This window comes from Grammomys surdaster, unplaced genomic scaffold (assembly GCF_004785775.1).
Source record: "Grammomys surdaster isolate TR1022 unplaced genomic scaffold, NIH_TR_1.0 126131, whole genome shotgun sequence".
NCBI lineage: Eukaryota > Metazoa > Chordata > Mammalia > Rodentia > Muridae > Grammomys > Grammomys surdaster.
The window spans coordinates 4,313,279-4,339,215 of NW_021620939.1; the positions used below are offsets into that span (position 1 = coordinate 4,313,279).

Consider the following 25,937-nt stretch of genomic DNA (forward strand, 5'->3'; position numbering starts at 1 on the left):
GTGGGGAGGTGGGAGTGGGGGGGGTGTAGATAGAGGTTACATCCACAGAGAAGAAGGAGGAGGGGCGAGGGGATTGGAGGTTCCGAGGGGGTGGTGGGGGATGGGGTAAGGGGACAACATAGGAAATGTAAATAAATCATCCAATAAAAAAAAAAAAAAAAAAAATAAAAAATAAAAAATAAAATTCTACTGGCATGTTAAATTGCAGTGAAAGTAAGTGAAGTAAGAAATAGTAAATTAGAAACCAAAGCTTGAGAATGTGAATATCTGTGTTTTCTCCATGGTCTTAGGCAACCCCTGAGAAAAAGCTGTTCAACCCCCAACGGGGCTACAACCCACAGACTGAGAACTGATGGAACAGAGGAAACAGATGCTTTATGTCCCCCATCTCTCAAAGTCTAAGGGATGCATCTTGATCCCAGTGTGTGGTGTCAGGAGATGCTGTGAACCTTTAAGAGGTGCGGCCTGGTGAGAGGTCCTCAGACTACTAGATTCAGCCCTCAAAAGGAACCCTGGAACCAAAGTCCTTTCTTCTTTTTCTCCTTCTTCCCAATCATGAAGTGAGCAGATCTCTCCAACACGCCATTGTCTTCTGGGACTCTCCCCATCAAGGGCTTAAAAGAAATGGGTCTACCCAACCATGGATTTGAATTTTAAAATCATGAACGAAAGAAAATGAGCCTTTTCTCTCTATATGCAAATCACCTTGGGTGATTATGTGACAGGAAGCTGATGAATACAATACCAAAGCTAAAAACTTCAATAGGGTAATTTTCTACGGATTTTCTAAGATATGTAGAAGGCATAAACAGATCCAAAAGCTTAACAAGTTCCAAGCAGAACAAATAAAATGAAACCTACACCTGGAGACATCTTATTGAAACTGTCAAAACTAACAGCAATGGGGATTTTTTTTTATGCAACCTGATATATATTTTTGAAATGCTGCTTGCTGAGAGATAATTATTTTGACAGCTTCTTAGCAGTAATAATGAAAAATCTAAGGCAAGAGAAGACAGAGACTAAGAAGGCATTCTCAAAGTGCCGAGAAGGGACAACTCGAAACAGAATTGTTTACTCGGTGAGCTATCTTTTTTTTTTTCTGAAACAGAAAACATAAAATAAGGAAATTGCAGAAAAACAAAAGCCAAGGGAGTTTACAAGGCGCCTGACTGTCCTCAACAGAAAGTCTGCAAGTTGTTTTTTGTTTTGTGTCATTTCGTTTCATTTCCTTTTTTAAGATATCATTGATTAAAAGGAAGGTATCTGTGACGCTAGTAAATGTGGGGCTAAAGCTAAGACAAGGCCAGCTGTACAAAACAACCTGAACAACAAAGCCGGGGCTGGAGAGATGGCTCAGCAGTGAAGTCCTCTTCCACAGCGCGCAGGGTTGGCTCCCAGGACCCACGTCATCCTGTCAGCCTAGTTATCAGGAATGCAATGCCCACTTCCAGTCTCCACAGACACCTTCACACATGGGCACATGTTCACACATACACACAAATATAAATCTATTTTTAAATGTCTAATTGCTGGAACTTAACAAAATATAAAGATAGAAATGAACTTCACGACCATGACAGGCAGCCTGGGAACAGGCTGACTGAAGTTAAGGACCCTTGTATTGGGTGGATGAGGACAAACAGCTTAGTTTAAATCCTGCCAAGGATGCAAGTTAAAAGGACCAATCAGGAAACGCTGTCCTCATTGTAACAGTATCGATGCCAGACTAAGACGAGAGCAGATGAGAGGGTTATTTGTAGTAGAGTAAGAGAAGCAAGGGGAGGGGGGATGTAGGAGAGGAAGGTGAGTAAGAACGAAGGGCCTGGCAAATATGTACAAAGATGCATAATTTTTACATACTAACTTAAAATTTTTAAAAAAGAACCATTAGGTCAAAATTTTTTTAGATTTATTTATCTTATGTATATGAGTACACTGTGGCTCTCTTCAGACACACCAGAAGAGGGCATCAGATCCCATTTCAGATGGTTGTGAGCCACTGTGTGGTTGCTGGAAAATGAACTCAAGACCTCTGTAAGAGCAGTCAGTGCTCTTAACTGCTGAGCCATCTCTCCAGCCCCCTAACTTTTTTTTTTAATTAATACTTTGAATTCTGTGAAGTAAAGGATTCTTTTTCACTCCAAGGCTCAGGGAACACTATAAGGAGTGGGGGTGGGGGTGGGGGGCAACGTGGATAGAATACGAGAGGCAGAAGACAGTCAGGAACACTGTATAAAGTTGTCTTCTGGACCCAACACAGCTGTCGCACCATGAACTCGTAGTGGCAGCAGCTGCATGCACAAGACTGGTCTCCTCTACATTCCATCATGCAGTGGAGAGACCACACCCTCCCCTGAGAAGCCATATGGTTAAGGGTTGCTGTGCGGTGAGAAGCCTGTCCTTACTGTAGCCAATGGTAAGCTTCCCTTGCTTGAATGAATAACCTCCACCCATGCTTATGCAGCCAACCTTGACTAAAAGCAGTGGGTCACAAACAAAATTACACACACACACACACAAAATAATGCTAGAATAGTGGCAGAAAATATAAACCAAGATAATTCCATACCTGTTCTCCATCTAAGCCCCCAACACCTTCCTCACCAGGGTTGCCCTGTGGAAAGGAAAGGCAGAAGTTAGAAACAGGAAGCACAGAATGGGGTGCTTCCGGTATTTTAATTTCCTTGCTAGTGTTTCTTTTTCAGCTGACAGAAGAGTACAGAGTTGCTGAAACAATGTTAACACCACATCCAATTATTAAAAAGTAACAATTTGGTCTTCCCTCCTCCACATGTTACATCCTGACCCCTCTGTCCCCCCATACCTTGGACTCGTTTTAGAGCATTATATGATACATATGGTAGTTCAGTTATTATAGAGCTATCCGGGCTTAAAAATAATATATGTCACAATCTTTGAGCTTAAAATCTGCCTTCCGAACAGTCACCCATCAGACATGTAGTCTCTCGGCAAGCTCTACTTCCTTGTCTTAGAATCAGGTACTTCACTCAAGCCTTAGAACAGGGGATGGACTTGGTACTGTGTTTCTCAATGGAGCTGCCACCCAGGGCAAGGAAAGGGAAGACAGTCCTACCTTCTCTCCTGAAAAGCCTCTTGCTCCCTGAAATTATGAAGAAATAAAAATAATTAAGACCCAAAAGAATGACATTACCATGAAAAAAAAAACAAAAAAACAAAACAAAACAAAAAAAAAAAAACCACCAAACCAAAAAGAAAAAACCCTGCCTGCCTGCACTTACTACAGCAATATTCACAACAGTCAAGCTAGGAAATCAACCTAGGTACCTGTGAGTGGAGGAATGGCTTTGGTTTGTTTGCTTGCTTGTTTGTTCGTTTAATGTGATACAGATACACAATGGATTGTTAGTTAACCATTTTAAAAGAAAAATAAAAGAAACATTCTGTCATTTGTAACTGTAAGGCATTGTGTTAAATGAAACAAGCTAGACACAAAAAGACTAGTAATGCCTTTATAGAAGTTTTAAAAGTAAAAATAAAAGTCAACCCAAATGTAGAATACTGGTCACTAGAGGTTGGGGTGGCGATAGGGAAGAGCATAAAGCAGGGGGAGGGGCTGGGGCTCCACTGCTGTGCTCTGTGTGCAGCTACTCAAATAAGACTTTATTTGTAGATACACTCCACACATATCAATCAAAAATAAGAAAGAAGGCCTGAGGGCTGAGGACACAGCTCAGTGGCAGAGTGCTTGCTTAGCTCGTGTGAGGTCATGTGAGGTGTGGTTTCAGAAATGAGAGGGGGACAGGGGAAGGGACGGGGCCCCCCCCCGGGGCGGCCGCGGGAACGGGGAGGGGGAGAGAGAGAAAGAGAGAATGAGATGAGATTGGGCTTGCGCTTTTTAAACCCTTGACTCATTTACAAAGTCAGGTTTCCTCGATTGAAGAAAATATGCTGATTAGACCAAAATGAAGATATCTCTCTCCAACGAATGAGATGGGAGATGCTGGGGGGATGTTTTTGTGCACTGTGTACTGAGATGCTGATTTCTGTACCCAGAGACATGGGTGCAGTCGGGCTTTGGAATACTGTCTTCGTCATGAAGCACTCCTGACTTAGTATTTTGAAGGCCTTTGTTCTCCACCATCTTCTGATTGGTTAAAATGAAGGGCTGGACAGCGTATAGCTGGGCAGGAGAGGAAAAGGCAAGACTTCCGTGCCCAGAGAGAGGAGAGGGTCTCAAGTGGGATCCAGAGAGTCGCCATCTGGACACAGATGAAGAAGGAAGCGCCAGGGCAAGACCAAGATGGCAGGTAATGGGCCACATGTCTGGGAAGTGGCTGGGATGTGGGCCGGGCCAGCATCAGCATACTTCTTCTGAGCTTACTGAAGGAGACTCTTGTCTTGAGGACTTGCCCCTTTCCTGGGACCATAGCCTGCTCTCCCCAAGTGCAGGTCAGACTAAAGTACTAGGGAATTAATTCCTCTGAGGATCAACGCCCAACTCTTTCCTGGTGAGATTTGGAGTAGAGCCCCCAGCTCCCTCATGTCCAAGCGCATAAGGCTGAGGTGCTCACTGACCACCGGACCTCCTCAGCACCGACTTGCTCCGCCTACAGGCAGAATCTGATAGTTGTCTTTTAAGTCCCTTTCCCTCTATCTTACATCATTACTTCATTCTTGGAGTTTTGGGATCACCTCCCTGCAAACTCTTTGTAGGTTTTACTTCCTGGCAACCTTCAGTCTTAGGAGCTAAAATTCCATAGCTGTGGTGAGGAATTACCATGTTTCTTCAACTCAAGGGGTGAGAATACGAGAGGCGAATAATTTCAAAGTTCAAAGTCATGCTTACCTTAAGTCCTCTCACACCTGGACATCCTTGCTCACCTCGAAGTCCAGGAAGACCTCGGGGACCTCTTTGTCCCTGTGAAGAAAGACACAGGAAGATACTCTGTCTCCATGCCATTGTGGTGGTTTGAATATGCTTAGCCCATCGGGAAGGGCACTATTAGGAGGTGTGGCCTTGTTGCAATGGGTATGGGCTTTGAGGACTCCTAGTGCTCAGTCTCCACCCCGTGCAGAAGAAAGTCTCTTCCTGGCTGCCTTTGAATCAAGATGCAGAACTCTCAGCTCCTTCTCCAGTATCAAGTCTGCCTGATGATGCCACGCTTCCCACCATGATGATAATGGACTGAACCTCTGAAACTGTAAGCCGGCTCCAATTAAATGTTTTATGTATAAGAGTTGCCTTGGTCACAGTGTCTTCACAGCAATGAAACCCTCACTAAGGCACCTACCAAAGCAATTCAAACCAGCAGTGATGCCCATCAAAGGGACTAGAACATGGATGGTCCCTACAGTTTTACATCTTCAAACACCTGGCCAGACGTGACCTACAAGGTCCCCAGATTATAATTCATCAACTGGACAAGCTGAAGCCCCAAATAAGAAGCAAAATGATACGCTTATCCCGGCAAAACTTCAGAATTCAAACCTCAGATCTGCCTTAAAATTCCCTTCAGATAGCGCAAACCATGTTCTTACAGAGAATGAATTGTTTAACACTCTGTTGTCAGTGACATCATTCCTGTCCCTAAGGTCCCTGTCTGTCACCTCATCTCGACAGCTTATTCTGTTGAGAATCACCTGGTTGTCCCCTTATCCTTACAGTTCTTGGGGAAATCTACTTTTCACGTACCTTATTTAGGTTTGTTTGTGAGTGACAGAGTCTTGCTATGTAGCCCAGGCTAGCACTGAACTTGTGATCCTCCTGCTTTCAAGTACTGAGATTATGAATACATACCACCAAGACTGGTAAATGTTTTCTAATTTTTTGAAGTTTATTATTATTGGGCTCTGTGTATGTGTGTGTGTGTGTATACATATGCATGTATATGCACAGGTGTAAGGTACTACAGCGAATGTGTGTAAGTCACAGGATACCTTGCAGGAGTTGGTTCTCTTTCCACTGTTGATTCTTGGAGTCAAACTCAAAGATTGTGGGGCTTGCACAGCGAGCATGTTCGCCCGCTGAGGCATCTCACTAGTCAACTTCCTTTTTTAATACATTAGAATCGCCTGCTATGCTTTGAATTTTGTGTCAATCTAGCATGTCAGCAGAGATAACAGTCACATGTAGTGGGTCCTCCAATCTCAGTGTCTAGAGTCCCAGAAGGCCTCAGCAGCCCAGCTGAGACCCCAAACATAGAGGAACACCCGGCCTTTGAGCCTCTTTTGGTTTTCTCACCCACAAGGTCAATGAACATAACAAAATATTTTTCCTTTGATCTTGTGCACAGGTGTCTGTGTGTTCATGTGTGTTCGGTGTGGGTGAAGCACATCTGTCCCGTGGTCTGGTATGGAAGGAAGAGGAACTTTGCCTTCCTGCCTTCCACCTTGTTTAACATGGAGTTTCTTGATCTTAGCTGCATATGAGCGCTGGGACCACGGGTGTCCCACTACAATATCTAGCTTTGTAGGAGTTCTGGGATTCAGACCCGGGTCATCATGCTTGCATAGCTTTGTATGAGTATGTCTGTGAGGTCCTCAGTTATTGTTGAGAGCATAAAGACTGGAGGATAGGGGTCTAGAGAGCCATGGGCGAGAAAGTGTAAGCTCAACTTTAAGTGAGTAAGTTCTGGGCTCTAATACACAGCATGACAGCCACAGTGAACACACAGCATTCATTAGCTGCTCGAAATTCTCTAAGGAGGCTGATCCGAAACATTCTTGCCACACACCAGAAAAAGTGCTGACTGCCACGTGACCAACCTGCCAATGGCCTCAACTGTATGGCAATCTCACAGTGTGTGTGTATATGAGGACATCAAGCTTACACACCTCAGGACATGGAGTGCCATCTCTCAATTAAATTTCAATAAGGCTGGAGTGATAAAGAAAGAATAGGACAGTGTCTTGAGACCAGAAAGGTTGACGACCAGGGGTGTGTCTGCAAATCAACTTTAAAATAAGCTCCTGGGACATAGAACTTTAAAAATCAACTAAACCCATGGAATTTGTGTGTCTTCCTGGTATTGTCGGGATGGGATGAAGATGGTCCACCACATTCCACTCTCCTGCCTTACGGCTCTCTCCCTAACATACATTTTTGTTCACTGATAAACAAATGGTGCATCCTTCTCTTGAAGCAGATCCTGGGGGTAGAGTGAGATAGCTGAAGTTTTATGCAAACCTTAAGTGGTTTGCCATAATTCCAGAACCTTCGCTGCCACTCAAGAAAGAACTGAGTAACTGTGTTATATATTAAGAATGGACACGGTCTCTCTTCAGTTCATCTTGTTACACCAGTCATAATCATGGAGGCTTGATAAAAGTAGCAAATCTCCTCAGTTTAGCCGATGGTTAACAGGTAGGAGAGGGGACAAGAAAGGAAGGCAGGCTGAGAACAGGAAAGATCCAGTACTCACGTGGTTTCCCTCTTCACCAGGATGGCCAGGGAGCCCGTCCAAACCCCTCTCTCCCTGAGAGAACAAGAAATTGAAATAGGTAACTCAGACTCTAGATTCTTCATCATTTCTCAAGTCTATGAAAAATAATTTAATTGCTACTATGAGATAGCCTTATCTCACTATGTCTATGTGTTATTAAAAAAAATCTAGTAGCTACCAGAAGAAGTGCATGGAAATGGAGATCCTTGACCTGTAGCACAGGGAGACTAGGAATGCTTATGTGTCTGGCTCGTCAGATTATTGCTGTGCTTACACAATATTTTTAAGCCATTCTAGCATGAAAACTCAGACTGAGACCAGTTTCTAGTTTAAAGTTTAAGGGGGGAAAAAGTTGTTCCTAAACGGCGCTTTGACCTTACTTTTAAAACAATCTGCAGGGTCTAGAGAGAGTTCTCACAGTTCCAGCAACCACATGGTGACTCACAACCATCTATAAAGTGATCTAATGCCCTCTTCTGTCTGGCATGCAGATAGAACGAGCACTTGTATACATAAAATAAATAAATCTTAATAAAACAAAACAAAATCTGCAAAGGTCAGTCTTCAGGTTACTCATGAGGAAGGGTTAGTTTCTGATTCAACTGTTTAGTGTTCTTGTATTTTTCAGTTTTAAGTTTAAAAACTGTATCATCCTAAAGAATCTTGGCTTGCCATTTAAAAAGTAGATTTATTTAGCCTAAAATTCATCAAGAAAATCAGTGAGGTGTGTTTTATTTGCAAAATTCAATACAACCAAGCACTCAGTTCTAACCAAACAGGAAAGTCAACCTTTCTAACTCTCCAGATGCTAGCACTGGTGACTTGGTGACTCAGTTGCCACACACAGTAAGAGGTTCCGAAATTCAATCCTCTAGTCTAATTTTAAAGAACATGAGAAAGAAACCTGTCACTAAGGACTAGCTTCAGTTTCTTTTTCAAAAAGTCTTTATAGGACCAGGGATGTGGCTCAGTTGGCAGGGTGTTTGCCTGACATGCATGAAACCCTGGGTTCAAACCCCAGCACTGCATAAACCAAGCATGGTGATGCATACTGCTAATCCTGGTGCTTGGGAACTGAAGCCCAGACAATCAAAACATCAAGGTCATATTCAGCTACATAAGAAGTTCAAGGCCAGGCTGGGCCACATGAGACCTTATCTCAAAAAACAAAATGAAACAAAAATCATTACACTGCTTCAGATTGATCAGAGTGATCAGCAAACCCACTAAGAATTCATCCCAGGGGTTGACAAGATGGCTCCCAAATTAAGAGAGCAGACTGCTTTTGATAAAGACTCAAATTCAGTTCCCAACACCCACAGTGGATGGGATGAGATAGCCTCTTCTAGCCTCTGTGGGCACCAGTTCTTGTCTGCACATACCCATACATAGGCATGGGGGCATACATACAACTAATAAAAAATTAAACCCTTAAAATTAAAAAAAAAAAACTCATTCTATCCTTGGATGGTGGCATACACCTGTAATTATCTTCAGCTCAAGGTAGTCCTAGCTGCCTGGAGAGCTCAAGGACCGTGTCAAGGATGGTGGCTTTGGCTCAACTCACTCAAATTTGAGACTATGTACCTGTCACAAAACTTTGGTTCCTATGAACAGGGAACCTTGGAACCTGGCCAGCCCTGGGTACCTAAGGAACATTTCCATGCACTGTTCTTCCTTCAGTGTGCTAAGGACTAACACAGAATTCACACAGATGAGAGTCAGTTGCTGCATGAAACCAACGACTATATCTTTTCTCAAAGTTTAATGCTGTGAAAAGAATGTTAGGGGGGAAGGTATTTACTGCAGAAAGGAAGGAAGAAAGAAAGAAAGGAAGGAAGAAAGGAAGGAAGGAAGGAAGGAAGGAAGGAAGGAAGGAAGGAAAAAGAAAGAAAGGAAGGAAGAAAGGAAGGAAGGAAGAAAGGAAGGAAGAAAGAAAGAAAGGAAGAAAGAAAGGAAGGAAGGAAGGAAGGAAGGAAGGAAGGAAGGAAGGAAGGAAAAAGAAAAAAGGAAGAGAAACAGAAAGGAAGGAGGGAGGGAGAAAGAGAAAGGAAGGAAGGAGAGGAGGGAGGGGAGAGGGAAGGAAGGAAGGGATGGAGGAAGGGAGAAAGGGAGGAAGGGAGGAAGGAAGAAAGGAAGGAAGGAAGGAAGGAAAGAAAGAAAGAAAAGATAAGATGCTGGACAAGTCAGATCTTTAGAAAGTGGAGACTCCTATGCAGAGGTAGGCTCTGGGACTGTATTTGTCAAATGAACATGGGGAGGGGCTGGCTGGGGGATGGCTCAGCAGGTGAAATGCTTGCCCACAAGCATGAGGCTCTAACCTTGAGCCTCAGCATCTGGTTGCTGGATGCACCAGCACATGCCTGCAATCTCTGCACTAGGGAAGTGAAAAAGGAGACCTCTGCAGCTTGCAGGCCAGTTGATTGGTTTAGCCAAATGGAGAAACACTGGGTTCAGAAAAAGACTTTTTTAAAAGTTAAAAGTGAGCAAACTGATGATCTGGGCTGGAAATAGTGCACATCTTTAAACCCAGCACTTGGGAAAGATAGGCAGCAGAGCTATGTAAGTTCAAGGCCAGTCTGATCTACAGAACAAGCTCTAAGCCAGACTACATAGTGAAACCCTTTCTCAAAAATAGAAAGGGAAGAAAGGAAGAAAAAAAACAAAATGAAAACATATGACCTGAATTTGATCCCTGGACACACACACATGATCCCTGGACACACATGGTGGAGAAACCTGATTCTCAAAGCTTCTCCTCCTACCTCCATGTGAATGCTATAGCCTGCACGTGTGCACATACACATGCACACAAATAAATAAATGCAATAAAAAATTAAATTGAAAATCAATTTAAACAAGTATAAAAATGCAGTGGTATATGGTAGAAAGACTAGACTATGGTGAAGTCAGAGAAACACAGGAGCTCAGTGTCCAAACGTCCTTTTGTACTGTGCAATTTGGGGAGAGTGCTGTCTACTCTCAGGACTTCAGGATCACATATGTAAAATAACAAGGTCCTCAAAGGTTTGCTGGACTGTAGAGTTAGAAAGCAGGCTGTGAGGATGTAAGGGTGGGTGTGCATTGGGTACTGAGTGCCACCTCTCTCCCTTCCCCAGCATCACCCAGGAATTCTTACCTCCTCCCCGAGACTCCCAGGTTCACCTCTGACCCCATCGTCTCCATAACACTTGGCATACATGTTACAGCATGTCCTCTCCACAATTGTGTCCTGAAACACAGAACCTGTGTCACATATGGGTTTTCCTTTTGGGTTACAGTACACACTAAATAGGCAAAGTTCTCCCCCTGCTCCACCCTCCATCCCACCCTCCACAAGTTTTCAAAGTTGCCATCATCATCATCACCTCCACCATCACCATCACCATCAGGACCAAAGGAAGAACAAAGCTTTGGAAGAGGACTCACGAGTTGCTTCAGTAAGATGCTTGGGAGGGACAGCAGACTGGAGCTCAGAGGCTGCCTGTACACAAACCCTCTGCCAAACTCCAGCTCCTGCAGCTCTTCCAACTTACGTGCACCTCCCAGGCCAACGAGCAGCAGTCCAGAGAACCCTTCAAAATGTCAACAGTGAGGTTCATTACCCATCTTTAGAACCCATCTGACTCTGCCTCAGTTGATCACCCGTGGTCCCGTCATCGCCACATCCTCAGTCTGTCTCGTCTCAAACTGCATTTTTGTTAAAAATCAAAATAAGTTCTCAGGATAGGTGGGGTGGCTTACATCTGCAGCCTCACCGCATGCAATCGGAGGCAAGAAGATCGGGAGTTCAAGGCCCACTTGGGCTGCAGGAACTGTTTGGGCTGCTGAGACTGAGCTAACTAAAGAAGAAAGAGGAGGAGGGGGAAGAGGGGGAGAAAGAGGGAGGGGGAAGAGAAGGAGGTGGAGGGAGAGGGAGAGGAAAATACAATTAGCCTTCTTTTTCATTGCTATTGGTGTTGTTTGGCCTGATTCTGTTTGTTTCAAGAGATTCTGCTTATGTTGAGGTAATTGTTTAAAACGGCCTCCGGCTCAGGCCGACTATCTAAGCTGCAGCGGCTCTGCCTAGCCCAGCCGCCATGTTTATCGGGCAGAGGCCATGTGTGCGTGCTGCAGCTAGCAATGGCCAACTAGAAACACCAGCCCTGCCACCCACGAGACGTCAGCATGGGAGATGACTCAATCTCCCACGCTGCCTCTGCAAGGCTGGGCATTGCCTAGACCATCCCACTATCCACGTGGGCCCAGTGGAAAGATGAGACTCTAAAGATTAATCAAAGGCTATATATTTGGTAATGATCAGTAACAAGATACCCATACAATCAGAAGTGTAACCCAATACCCAACCTAGATATACCAACTACCTTTGACTGCTACAGACGTGAACATCCGCCTCCATTCCATCTCCTCTCTTCCTCTCTCTCTCTCTCTCTCTCTCTCTCTCTCTCTCTCTCTCTCTCTCATTCTCCTCTCCTGTCTCCTAGCTCCTCCTCTTCCTCTTTCCTCCTCTCCTCCTTACTCCTCCTCTTCCTCTCCTAACTCCTCCCACCTTAGCTCCTCCTACATACTTATGTAGCTCTGGCTGGCCCAATGCTTTCAAGAAAGCCCAGGCTAACCTCGAACTATCAATGGTCATCCTGCCTTTCCTTCAAATGGCATTTTTTTATTTTTGTTTGAGGTTTATTTATTTTTATTTTGTACATATGAGTACCTGCCTGAATATATGTATATGCACCACATATAGTACCCACAGAGGCCAGAGAAGGTATCAGTCTCCAAGGACTGGGCTAACAGATGGCCGTGAGCTCCCACATGAGTGCCTGACACTTCACCTGAGTCCTCTAGAAGAGCAACCAGTGCTCTTACCACAGAGCCAGCTCTCCAGGCCCTCCGGTGCCTTTCTTGTAGTGTTACGTCCTTCTGAAGCCACCCTGAAGTTGGCTTGAAGTTTACTCTTAGAAATTATGTCACAGGACTGGTACAATGTAAAGACAGTCACTTGTTGCCAAGTCTAACAACCTGAGTTCAATCCCCAGACCCGCATGGTAGTGAGAGAGCACTGATTCCCACACCTGGTCCTCTGCTCTCCACATGTGTGCCAAGTGTGCATCCACACACACACATGTACGTGTGTGAATAAAAATGAGCATGTGACTGCCCCAAGGTATGACTGAAGAGAAGGGTTTCAATGTGGATCTGAAGGAGAGAACAGCCAGAGGCATCAGAGGGTCTAGACTGAACCCGATCGTGAGAGGAGGGAGGGGGAGAGAGAAGAGAGGAGAGAGCAAGCCGAACAAGAGAGGAAGGAGCCAAGGACTGGGAGAGCACCAGAGGAACCACGAACAGAACCAAAAGAGGAGAGACTCAAGCATGGGCCAAAAATGGCTGGATTACATAGGATTATATAGGCTTGCATAAGGATTAGAAGCTGGGGAAGGGAAGCCCAGCCTTGGGCTGGAAATGTTTAGGGTGAGAATTGTTGGGAGGAGGCACAGGTGCTGAGTGAGACTTGCTCCAAGTTTCTTTGGGACCTGACAGTGTTCACACACATGAATACATGCAAGTAAACAAAAGTTAAAATGAATAATGTCTAGCAATGTGGATGTAGCGTAATGATAGAACACTTGTTTAATAACACATAACATATATATATATATACACCCTGGTAAGGAAAGAATGGAAGAATTCCTGTAATCATGTGACTGCTTATGCATATTCTGATTCCCTTCTTGAGGATGCATGGCAAGATTGCACTTCTAAATTTTAAATTTATTTTTATATGTATGAGCGTTTTGCCTACATATATGTCTGTGTACCAAATACATGCCAGGTACCCTCAAAGGTCAGAAAAGGGATTTCCAGGATCCCCTAGAACTGGAGGTACAGACAGTTGTCAGCCATGTGGGTGCAGGGAGCCAAGCTCAGGTCCTCTATAAAAGCAACAGTGTTCTTGACCACTGAGCCATCTTTCCAGCCCTGGGACTTCATTTCTTAGGGGAAATTATAAACTTCAGTAAGCCTCAATTCCTTACCTTGAAAAATGGTTTAAGTTTAAAGTAACAGCATTGCTCCATCAAATAAGATGTGAACAGAAGAGACACATGTCACTCCCGGGGACAAGTCTTCAGGACAGTGTACAATTCTGCCATTTCCCTGGCCACGGTGGTTATAAAGTACCTGAGAGCCCGAGCGATGAGCAGGAGGCATAAAGTACATATACTCAGACCACCTCAAGCCAGGAGATTTGGGGGTCGTGTGCATTTGTACAGAACTTATCCTGCTAATGAAATAAGCACTAAAGGATCAGCAGAGTCTGCTCACACAAGACCAGATGGACATAGCTCAGTTAAGAAATTCAACCAGGAATTCCCATGTTTGTTGAATGTTTTAACAAATATGACTGTTAATATTTTGATCAGTAAACTCTCATCACATACACAGTTGGCTTTTTGCTACTGAACAAGCCGCTGACAATCTTGTACATATTCCCAGTTATTCCTTAAATATATGTTCTTGGCAATTAACGTGTGAGCATGCTAGGAATCAGGGATGCTAGGAATGGGAGATGCCTCCACATCTCCGACTCACACAAGGGGCACTGAGCCTCAGTCCTTTAAAACCATGCTCCACCCACCAGGGCAGGTGGCTTCCTGGAGAATATCCCCATCTGAGGCATAAGGAGACTCAGCCTAGGTGGGAGAAGCCAGTCCATTCAGGGCACCAGGGCACGTGGCACTTACCTCTGCTGCGAAGGAGCTCCGAGGTTCTCCTCAGCCTCTCTAGGTCTTCATCAAGTCCGTCTGTAAACACTAAAAGGACCTGGGGTAGCAGAGGTGAGGTGATGAGAGAGTAAGAGAGGGAAGTGAAGAGGGCAGGAAGAATGGAGGAAACAAAAGAAGAAAAGAGAATGAAGAAGCATATGCTATAAATGGCACAATTCTTTCTCATTTTTATTTTATTTATATTCATAAATATATATTTTATAAATATATTTATATTTTTGTGTATTTTATATATAATTTATATAAGTTATATATGTTTATATATAAAAATAAGCATAAATTTTTTCAAGAGGGTTTTTCTGTGTCTGGCCATGCTAGAACTTGCTCTATAGACCAGGCTGGCCTCAAACTCAGAGATTTGAGATCTGCCTCTGAGTACTGGGATTAATGGTATCCACCACCACTACCTGGCCACAATTCTTAAAACACAGTGAATTTTTCTTATCATGTCCAGCTTTTTACTCTATTCCTTTTGACTTATTCATTTGCTACTAAATTACAAATCTATTTTTATTTTAACTTTTCCTCCCCTTCACGGGGGGGGGGGGGTGCTTGGAGGGAGTTGAAACTGTCTAAACTATTCACTTAAAGATACTTTACAAAGCTTGTCTCCTCCATCTTTTATCCATTCAAAAAACAGCAAAGTGCCATTAACAAGAGGAGAGACGGCAGGTATGGGACATTGTGAATGGAGAAAAAAAAATGAGTGTAAGTTAAGCCTGAAAACAAGAAGCTTCGTGGATGGGCTTGGGCTTGCTCAAGGTAATGATTAGAAAAATAACAGTTTACCTCTGAATATCTGTGAGTGAACATAAGAGACAAGGGGGCCATACAGCATCCCCTGAGTGTGTTAAGAATGAATTGTGCAGGGAGGACATGATGGCACACCCTAGCACTGGTAAGGCAGAGGCAGGTGGAGCTCTGTGAGTTCAAGGCCAGTCTGGGCTACATAGAGAGAGACCCTGTCTCAAACAAACAGGCAAAAGAAGGAATTAAGCCATGGAAAGATTTGGATAATTACCCAGTGGGCAGCTGGAGGACAGGATTTTACTCTTTGGTCCCTCCTTGTTTAGCACAGAGCCCCCAGGGCTTAATAAAGACTTGCCCAGTGAATGGAAGTCACCTCTTGTCATTTCTGTCGGCTTTAGTTACAAAAGCTTTTTCATCCTACCCTGCCCCATAGCCTGGGTCCTAGAAATGTAGTACCTTCACTTTAGCAAAAGACTGGTTAATGGCAGTCTCTCCTAGGGACTGCAGAAAGTCTACATCCATACGGTTGTTCACAGAACCCTGATGCACCAAGAACTTTTGGATGGTCTCATCACTGTATTTCTCAAAGCCTGAGTCAAAGTCAGGCTGGCCACTGGAGCCTGGAACCACATAGCGGAACCTCGGCTCCATCTGGCCAGGAGCCTCACAGCTGATGTTAGAGAGCAAAGCCAGCTGTTGCATCAGCCCCGGCAGCAACCTTCGAAGTTCCTGCTGAGCTCGCTCTGAAGAAGTTGAGGTATCCACTCCTACAGACAGATCCACATTGCATCCTTTGAAAATGGAAAAGCAAGATCAGTTGTCTGCAGCTACGGAAAATAGTATACCAGAAAGAATGCCCTCCAGGCAACTCCCAGAAGTCCAAACTTAAATAATGGTGGGTTAAGTTTTGGGGGTTATTTGTTACATAGTAAATGCTAACTGATACAAAGTACATGGGCTGTGCCTTTGTCATTGCAGATCGTACTTCCTCTGCCTGGAGGGTTCTTTCCCATGCAGCTGATTGACATATCCAAATCCTGACCCTTCTCCCAAGTGTTCTATTTTTACCTGCACTTCTTCTGATCAAGTGCTTAACATCTTGTGTACCTACTGAGGCTTTACTTAGTCTTTTCTTCTACTGAACAGGAGTTCTTTAAGAGTGGGAGCTATGGCATCTATTCTCCTATGACCTAATACATCAATGGATGTCTGACAGATACAGAAGCCTATAAATAAGACTTGAGTCACCTTCAGCCCTGGGAATTTTCTTCCTTATCTACCGCCCATATATCAGTCATTCTTGGGTATATGGAAAACTATTAGTAAAGGTCAGAGCTGAATGATATCCTCTGTTTTCTGTTTCTTCTGCCTGAAAAATAGCAAGGCCCTCTGGGGAAACTAAATCTAGAATTTGAAGGTTCACTGGTAATTCAGGTTATAATTAGTGTATAATTATATTATTATAATAAGCCCATTTATGAAATTCAATTAGGAATGCAAAACTGATGCTCACAGATAACATCTAGTTTAGGATGTAGATGAATGAATAACTTAGCAGCCATGAAAGAGCTAGTCCTATTAATTACTTCAGCAGGGGCAATGCATAGTTAAAACTACTTTAGACAAGCTAGATGTGTGGACATTTCCTCCTTAAATCTTCACATATAGTAGGCTAACAAGATGGCTCAGCAGGGAAAGAGGTGCTTGCTGTCAAATCAGAGGACCTGAGTTCAAGACCCCTCATGATAGAAGGAGAACAAACTGCAGTAAGTTACCCTCTGACCATACGTGAGCACACACACACACAGACAAACACACACACACACACAGACAAACACACACAGACACACACACACACACTAAAATAAATGTAATTATTTAATCTTCATGTATTGGAATACTTGACTCAGAAAAATTTAAACTACAGATTAGGGGATACAATTTGGAGAGGAATAAGTATGGAGTTGGCCCTTCATTAATAAAATATTTCCCAAAAATCTGAGATCCAGGGCTAGGGTGTGAGGGCATACTCACACTAGCTGGTGTCTGATGCTAGCACAATGAAAATGTCTTCCTCCCGCTTTCATATCAAGTAACTTGTTTTTAAAATCTAGTTCAGGTTCAAAAAACAGCAGTTTCACAGATATAAATCCCATTTCTATGTTAGACCCAATTTTATACAAGAGAACTTTTGCTTTGTCAGTATAGTTATTATTGTGTTTCTAATTTACATCCCCCTAGAACCTTCTCAGCCAGCTTTATTCAGTAATTAGCAAAGGCAAGAAGCCATTTTCTTTCCTGTTAATGGAGAGGGTTGGATCTTGGCAGGCAATCTCCAAGATCTTTTTCAGCTTTGTGACTCTAGATTTCTGTAATTAATTAGTTCCTGGTTGTTATTAAAGTGTCTGGTCCAATCTCATCAAAAAGTTAAAAAAAAAAAAAAAACTGGAGTGAGCAAGAATTCTAATCCAACTGAAAAAAAAAATGGAAAGAAAAGGTAGGTAGTATTCACCTGCAAATAAACAAAATATAGGACTTTGATACCTGAAGAATTTGAACAACATTTGGGGTATCCCATGATCCTTGCTTTTGTGTTTTGCTTTGCGATTTTGGGGTCTGTTTTGTTTTGTCTGGTTTGTTTTGCTTGAGGCAAGTATGCTCTACCACTGAACTACACCCCAGTACATCTTTACAATAACTGCACCCAAAGTCACTGAGCTACCACAAAGCAATGATCATCTCGAAACAGCATAAGCAAAGACACTAATTTAATGTGTCATAAAAACAGACTTTCAAGCTTTAATAGGATACAGTGAGTGTTAACATTCCTTCTAGGCTCTGCCCAGAGCTTCCTGGCAACAGCCAGGTAGGCCTGGCTTACTATAAAAGGAGCTGTTTGCCCCCTCCTCTCTCTCTTGCTCTCCTATTCTCTCTGACTCTCTTTTCTCCCTGATTCTTTCTCCTTCTCTCCCCTCTCCCTGAATTGAACTCAGTGGGTCTCACACATGCACACATGCACACTCCCATACACATACACACATGCATACACACACACACACACACACACATGTGCATGCAGGAATACTCTTTTGGGAAGAGAAGTGGGTTCATCAGGAGTGGAGGGGAATAAAAGGGGTGGTGGCATAAAAATGACTGATACACATTAGAGACAGGGATAAAATTTTCAAAGACTTCAGAGTCTTCATTTTAACACTGCTCAGATGATTCCAACATGTTTAAGTTTTTAAGACCTTGTCATGCTATATTATACTGCATCAAAAGGTACAATAGTGGCCCAGCAAGGTGGTACACACACTTTCAATCGCAGCACTCAAGAGGCAGAAGCAGGTGGATCTCTGGAAACCAAGGCCATCCTAGTCTACATAGCAAGTTCGGGGCCAGCCAGGGATGCATAAAGAAACCCTGTCTCAAAAAATAATAAAATAAAAGGCACCACACAGATTGTAGAGCCATCTTCTTTGAGAATGTAGTTCAGTGGTAGAGCATTTGCTTAGTGTTCCCAAAGCCTGTATTCAGCATGGGGAGTGGGCATCTGTGGACCTGGGTTCAATTCCTACCTCTCACAAGTCTGTAACACCAGTCTTAGAGGGAATCCAGTGCCCTCTTCTTGCCTTCTTGGGCACTGCACATTTGTGGTCCACAGACATACATGCAAGCAAAACATACTCACAAATAAAACTAAACATTTGGAAAAAAATGAAAAGTTAGCTATTTTGGGGATTTGAGATGGAATATAATAGCAGAAAAGTTTATCTGGAAAGCTCAAGCCCCTGAATTGAGTCCTCAAAGCTGCAGTGTAGGGGATATGAGTGTGTGTGTGTGTGTGTGTGCATATGTGTGTGTATGTGTATCTACATGTATCTGTGTGTGTATTCGTGTGTGTGGTTTCTGTGTGTGTATGGTTTCTGTGTGTGTATGTATGTGTATCTGTGTCTATTGTGTGTGTCCGTGTCTATTGTGTGTGTGTTCATGTGTGTGTGTGTGTGTGTGTGTGTGTGTGTCTATGTGTATCTACATGTACATGTATTAACTACTGTGGTGATAAAAGTGTTTGCAATAGCCTGTCATTTACTGTAGAGTCATCCAGGAAGGTTTTTTTTTTTCTATCTCTATCATCCCCTAAAAGTCAAGTCTTAGGGAAAGAAGAGAAGAATAGGTCCAGGCTGCCAGGATGGGATTAGTCTGTCTCTGAACCTTGCCATCGTGGGCAGGGGTATAATAGAAAAGACAGTGTGTGCAGCTTCATGACAGCCTGTTTCAGTGAGATGGCTCTCTCTGCTCCTTCCCTGTCAGCAGTCACAAACCTTCAGGAAGCTGTGTGCACACATTCCAATCTGGATTTGTCTATGCTACAAGGGAAGACTGGTAAGAAATTGAGGTGACAGTTCTGAGAATGTTCAGGTCAGGTGTACCATGTCAGGGGTAGCACAGGAATAATAAAGAGTTCCCAGGGAAACCTGAGCCACTGTTGTGTCAAGAGCTCAGAGTCAACAGATATCTTCCCATCCACCCCCTGTCTAGCTAGAAGGATCAGAGCTCTACATTACTAAGAGAGCAAACAGGGTCCCTGACATCTTTGATAGCTTGTAGACCGAATAACTTCTCTGTCACTCACCTTGGGAGCTACAGATCTCATAAAGAATTTCCTTTTCCAGGTTCTGCAGGGACTCAAAATTTTCTTCATGGTATACTTTGTCCTGATCATTAGTGATCTCCAAAAGCTGGGCTCTTTGAGCCCTTCCCACCCCAATAGCAAAAATAATTATATTTCTGTCCCTGAGGGCTTTGGCTGGGGGAGCTACGTTATCGTGGGAGACGCCGTCAGTGATCACAATCAAATACTGATGAACTCTGGGTCTCCCTCCTCTTGAACTGTCAAAAAAGGGCAGAGTGAACTTCAAGGCTTCCCCAGTGAGGGTACCACTGTTCATCTGTTGGACATTCATGATGGCTCTGCACATGTCCACCTGTGAGGAGTAGTTGTTGAGCCTGAATTCTTCCCGGGCAGTGGAGCTGAACTGCAGAAGGCCAATCTGAATTTCATCAGCACCAATATTAGACTGGTTCACCATCCTCTCCATGAAGTCCTTCATCTTTTTAAAGTCTTTAGGAACGATGGATCCTGAGCCATCAATCAAGAAGATGATGTCAGCTTTCTGGCTCTTACAGTCTGGGGGTAGGGGCAACACAAGAGGACATCTGGTCAGAACCTGGAGCCAGTGGATTACAAGTCCCCAGCGACAACCAAGGGTAGCAAACACACAGCACAAAAATATTTTTAAAGGGAATGAGAAGTAGTCAGTAAACTTTCTGCAACTCAGCACAAATTAGTCTCAAAATAAAACACAGACGTGGGATAGAGACATAAAATTTGACCAGCTTGGTTTAGTCTAGGTCACTGTCACTCTGTGCTCCAAAGTCACTCACTAGCCAGTGAATTATATAAGAGAATAAAGACCATTCAAGTAATTAACTAAAGATCCACAAAATAGATTTTTTAAAAATCTTACTCTATCAGTAGTAGAGGCCATGATGAGGGCCCATGGTCCCGTAAGTAACCTCTTACCCATGTTCCCATTGCAACTTTCATGAAATTCACTGGGCTGCAAACGGAGGAAAAGGAAAAAAAGAAGAAGAGAGGAAAAAAACACTAAAATAGAAAGGGCAGTTAGAAAGAAAAAGGGGGTCGGCAGAAAGAAGAGGGAGCAAGAAAGACTAATGGGGTGAATATGATCAAAATATATACATATGTAAATATAATGAAACCCATTTATCATGCATAATTCACATATGATCACTTTTTAATTCTTACTCTCTGAGGAGCAGATGTCCTGAATGACTTCCTGGTGGATGTCTTTCAAAGAGTCAAATTCATGTATGAAAAACATCTTGTTGCTTGCTATTTCCTTAAGCTGGGTTGTATTAGCGTCCCTTACTCCAATGGCATAAATACTGACTCCGATGTCCCTCAATCCCTGTGCAGCCTTAGCCACAGGGTCTGTAGACTGACCATCAGTGATGACAATGAGGTATTGGGCAACATCGATTCTGGCGGTGTTTTTAAAGACCAGGGCCATCTCGCTTAAGGCCTGACCGGTGGTGGTACCACCTCCTTCCTGCTGGATGCCGTCAATGGCTGTCCTCAGCTCTGCCATGCTGGCATACTGGGTGAGTAAAAACTGAATTACAATTTTGTCTGAGTACTGAACGACTCCAAATCGTACTCTGTCGGGCCCAATGTGGAACATCTTTGTCGCCTCCTTCATGAAGTCCTTCATTGCAATGAAGTCGTTTGTTCCAATGCTGCCAGACCCATCAATAAGGAAGTAAATATCTGCCTTCTCCACTCTCATGCAACCTGGCCAATGAGAAGAAGCCACAACCCATGAGAACAGAATGTCAGGAGGAGATACGTAGCCAAAGCCATTGAGCCTGACTACCACCCTACGCCCTCAGTACCCATAATCCCCTGAGCATGGAGCACATAAAGCTCATCCTGGGCAGAACACAATGCCAGAGGGAAGCTAGTCGCAGCCACTAGCCAACAGTTGGCAGGGTTGGTTAAATGCTCCAACTCCTAGCACAGTTTGGTGGTATGTCCCTTTAATCCCAACACTCAGGAAGTAGAGGTACGTGAGTTCAAGACCAGCCTGGTATATATAAGTTCAAGACCAGCCACAACTATATACTGGGACCCTGTCTCAAAAAAAAAAACATACATACATATGTAAATATATACATACATAGATAGATACATATATACATACCCCAGCTCCCTCACTCTTAGGTAGGACAATTCTTAAGTGAGTTCCCCATAGCTTCCCTGAGACTCCAGCAGAACTGGGTCTAAATTTTTCTGCAGTCAAACCTTAGGTTACCTCCCATCCCCCACTGGCTTTATTCTCTTATTATCCCAAATCTCTATAATCTCCCCCCCCCCAATATGGGAACCAGGATCCAGAAAGGGGTAAGGGAGGCAGAGTCATCAACCCAGGAAACACTCCGGAGACCAGCATCAGGGTGCAGATCTACTGTGCTCTACAGCAGCAAGAGTTTTTGTACAGCCTTTGGAACAATGAAGAATCAATACTAGCTCCAGAGCAGTCAACTATCCCACTGTCACTATGGCGAGGTGCCAGGCTGCCAGCACCCGAGAGGACTTCTGTAAAGGAGGCTGAAGCAGCCACGTCCCTGTTTCAGGTCCATTCTGAGGTTTCACTAGTTTGCTGGGATCTTCTATTTTGTGTCACAAGGTATGCCAGTGGACATGGGCACTCCTACTGTTAGGACTATGTGGAAGCCTTCTGTACCATCCTCCTGGCCCCACCCAGGGGCCACAGCACCCACACCCTCCCAGTGTACACTGAGGTCAGCCATGCAGACAAGCCATGGTGTCCCAATGCTCCTCACCTCAAAGCCACCTCTCCCGGCGTCTGGTTAAAACTTTTTTAATGTATTAACTTGATGGGTCAGTAGGCTCTAGTAACCAAAACCCTGAGAATGTCATCAGATAGCATCTGTGACCTAAGCAGAGATTTCCCCACCTACATAAGGTTTTCACCATTGTATCTGAAAAGCGCTGTGATGGATGACTTCCTCTGTTCATCTGATGGTAGCACACGTTGGAACATGGCGTTTGGGATAGCTTCAATCTGTGTTCCTGTATGTGGTGGTTAGAGACTGGCCCCCATGGGCTCATATGTTTGAATGTTTGGCTACCAGTCGGTGAACTGCTGGAAAGGATAAGGAGGCGTGGTCTTATTGGAGTGTGTCACTGGGGTGAGCTTCGGAGTTCCAAAAAGTACACACCAGGTCCAATGTGTCTGTCTGACTGTCTGACTGTGTCCCTCTCTGTCTCTGTGTCAATGTCTCTCTATGTGTCTCTGTCTCTGTCTGTCTCTCTCTGTGTCTCTCTGTCTCTCTGTGTCTGTCTGTCTGTCTCTCTGTCTGTCTCTGTCTGTCTCCCTCTCTCTCTGTCTCTCTCTTTCTCTCTCTCTCTTTCTCTTTCTGCCAGCTGCCTGTTGATCAGGATGGAAAAGCTCTCAGCTCTTGCTCCAGCACCATGCATGCCTGGATGCTCCCATGCTCCCCGCCATGATGATCTCGGGCTAAGTCTTTGAAACTGTAAGGCAGGTCCCAACCAAATGTTTTTTCTTTATAAGAGTTGCCTTAGTCATGGTGTCTCCTCACAGCAACAGAACAATTCCTAAGACACTGTGTTCATTCTTACTCATATTTGCCTCCAGAACAGAATATCTCACCATTAAAGTGAGAGCTGTGTTTGGGGGTTGGCATGTGGTTTACAGGAAGATGCCTGCCCCTGTGGGAGGTGACAGGCAGATGGCTGTCTAGAGATGGAGGGAAGGACCACTGTGCAGGAAGGAATGTCTGCAGGCAGCTCACAAAGCAACAGACCGACATGATAAGCCAGGCTCATCATGAGATTCTGAGGAGCCCAGGGCCCCGAACACTGCCTAGACTCCTACATTCTTACCAAGCTTGTCAAATTGAGATAGCGCTCAGGAAGAGGGTGAGGGAGGACATTCCTTAGAGACAGGCTTCTGCTGAGCACCTACATGATTACACATACCAAGTGTTTAAAAGGCTCACACGCATGTGCATGCATGTGTGTGAATGTGTGTGTGCATGCACGTATGGTTCTGTGTGTGTGTGTGATATGTATGCTTCTGTGTGTGTCTGTGTGTCTGTGTGTGATATGCACACATTGATCCATAACTGGTACATATTCTGATCATCCTGATTATCCAGGAAGAATTCTCATAAAATCATTGAAGTTTCTATTAATACCTAAGCTTCCTCCAAACTCTGGACTTTGAGATGACTTTCCTGATTCCAGGCACAGTCTTAGCCACTGTGCAGCCTGGGACGGAACTCAGCTCTCAGACTCCTCAAATCATGTGTGAATTACCATTTTTTTTCTTCTCTTCTGCCCAATAGGAGATAAGTGGGGAAAGGACCAGGAAATGAAAACCTTCCTTAACAAATTTCTCATTACTAGAACAGAAGGAGGGACTGAAAACACAGGTCAGTGGGAAAGATGGAGACGCATTTGTATAATTCATATTTCTAAACCAGGACAAGAAATCAAGAAAATGTAAAAATCATTTAGTACATTTTTAAAATAGAACTTCAGTGATTCTCCCCCCACCCCAAGATATAATCACAGGCTTGAATTTTAAGTCAATTATCTACATTTCAGTGATTTGAATTTAAATCTATTCTTCTAAGTTGAGTCTGAGAAATACTGGTAGAGTAGAGAAAAAATAGAGAAGCAGACACAAAGGGCTTCATAACAGCCAAAGGTATCTAAATTGTATACACTTAAGCCAGGCGTGATAATGCTGGAATGCAGCCCCAGCACTTGAGAGGTAGAGGCAGGAGGACAGGGATTTTATCAGGTCATAGTAAATTTGAAGCCAGCCTATTTTATCAGAGACCCTTTCTAAAAATTAATTAATTAATTAGTCAATTAAAAATAAGATTTTCAAAGTTGAGGTTTCTGATTTTTTTAATGAGTTGACCTCAATTGTTTTTCATGGTGGGAAAGAAACAGGAAGGAGACACACACACACCCCAAATGCAGACAAGCCCTCCTACCTTTTTGTGTGCTTTGTGCTGTGCTTTCTGGTATGCTTTTTGGTGTGCTTTGTGGACTATAGCTCATCCCAGGAAGCATTTGGCTCCAAGTCTCAGGACAGAGCTTCTTTTTAAGTATGTTTCCCACAACACTGAGTTGCAGAAAGGACTCTAGGTGGATGGCATGCTTCCAGGGAGGGTATGTGACAATCTTCTCCAAATCCCTACTCTCAGAGGCAGGCTGGATGCCCGCTGCATAGACGGTGACCCCAGCCCTGCGGAGGTGGGAAGCAGGTGTAGACACATTGTCTAGAGAAGGACTTTCCATGATGACCACAGCTATCTGCTGTACGCCCCGATTGAGCCGGCTGCCCTTCTCTGGAAGGAAAACTTCCTTCCTCAGGAAATCCAAAGCAGCACCTGCCTTCGTCCTTCCTCTTCTTGCTTGGAAAGTTAACCTGTCCAGATGGCGTAAGACTTGGGCAGCATTTTGAAACGTATCTAGGTAAAACTCTAGCCGTGGTTTCTCATTGTAAAAGACCAAGCTGACTCTCATGATATCCGGGTGGATGTTGAGAAAGTGGACAGTGGTCTTCAAGAAATGGACAACTTGCTGGAAATTGGGTTGCCCAACACTGCTAAAGTCCTCAACGAGGAACACCAGGTCAGCCAGAATGGGAGTCACACATGCTGGAAAACCAAAAGACACAGAGGGTTTCAGTCTGAGAGTGGAGGAATAAAGAAAACACTTGTATATAAGGGTACTGCTGGGATGCAGGCTATCTTTCACAGTAATGTGTCTACGGTTTTAAGTTATATTATGCTAACTTCTACTTGTGTGCTTTAGAATTTAGAGAAAGTCTCTCTCTTTTTTTTTTACATCATAGTCAAAAGCACATCAAGAAGTTCATGCCTATCACAAAAGTCTCAACATAAAAAAAAAAAAAGATATAGCAGCCCACCATAAAACCACACAAGATCACCTTCCAGTTTGCATAACTATCCTAGAAGCTCGGGGTATTGGCTGGCTTTTTCCTTCATTTTTCTACCTTCAAGAAGACTCTGAATCAAAATCCTCTCTATGGGTCTGAAACATCCTTTACTTAATCACTTCCTGCCCCCACCCCTCATGTAATTTCAACAGAGACAAAATGAAATTCTGCAACTTTTGTGGAAATCTTTCCCTGGATGTTGGGCTAACTAGACACAGTGACACATGCCTATGATCCCAGCCCTTGGAAGACTGAGGCAGAGAGTAACAAGTTCAAGGCCATCTTGGTCTATATAGTGAGACTTTGGAGAGAGAGAGAGAGAGAGAGAGAGAGAGAGAGAGAGAGAGAGAGAGAGAGAGAGAGAGAGA

General features: G+C 43.8%; 1 protein-coding gene across 2 annotated transcripts in view; it reads right to left on the reverse strand.

Moving 5' to 3' along the window:
- Positions 1-25,937, reverse strand: part of LOC114611874 (collagen alpha-4(VI) chain) — a 114,612-nt gene that overhangs the window by 64,502 nt on the left and 24,173 nt on the right. Inside the window, exons 6-16 of one of the 2 annotated variants that reach the window (XM_028756658.1) lie at positions 24,623-25,267; positions 20,793-21,338; positions 19,596-20,150; positions 15,416-15,750; positions 14,168-14,246; positions 10,857-11,002; positions 10,567-10,659; positions 7,407-7,460; positions 4,832-4,903; positions 3,098-3,124; positions 2,573-2,617 (exon numbers count right to left, since the gene is read on the reverse strand). In XM_028756658.1, the coding sequence (XP_028612491.1) occupies positions 2,573-2,617; positions 3,098-3,124; positions 4,832-4,903; positions 7,407-7,460; positions 10,567-10,659; positions 10,857-11,002; positions 14,168-14,246; positions 15,416-15,750; positions 19,596-20,150; positions 20,793-21,338; positions 24,623-25,267 (2,597 nt within the window). Of the gene's footprint in view, positions 1-2,572; positions 2,618-3,097; positions 3,125-4,831; positions 4,904-7,406; positions 7,461-10,566; positions 10,660-10,856; positions 11,003-14,167; positions 14,247-15,415; positions 15,751-19,595; positions 20,151-20,792; positions 21,339-24,598; positions 25,268-25,937 lie in introns of both variants that reach the window. The other variant, XM_028756656.1, reaches the window with a different exon arrangement.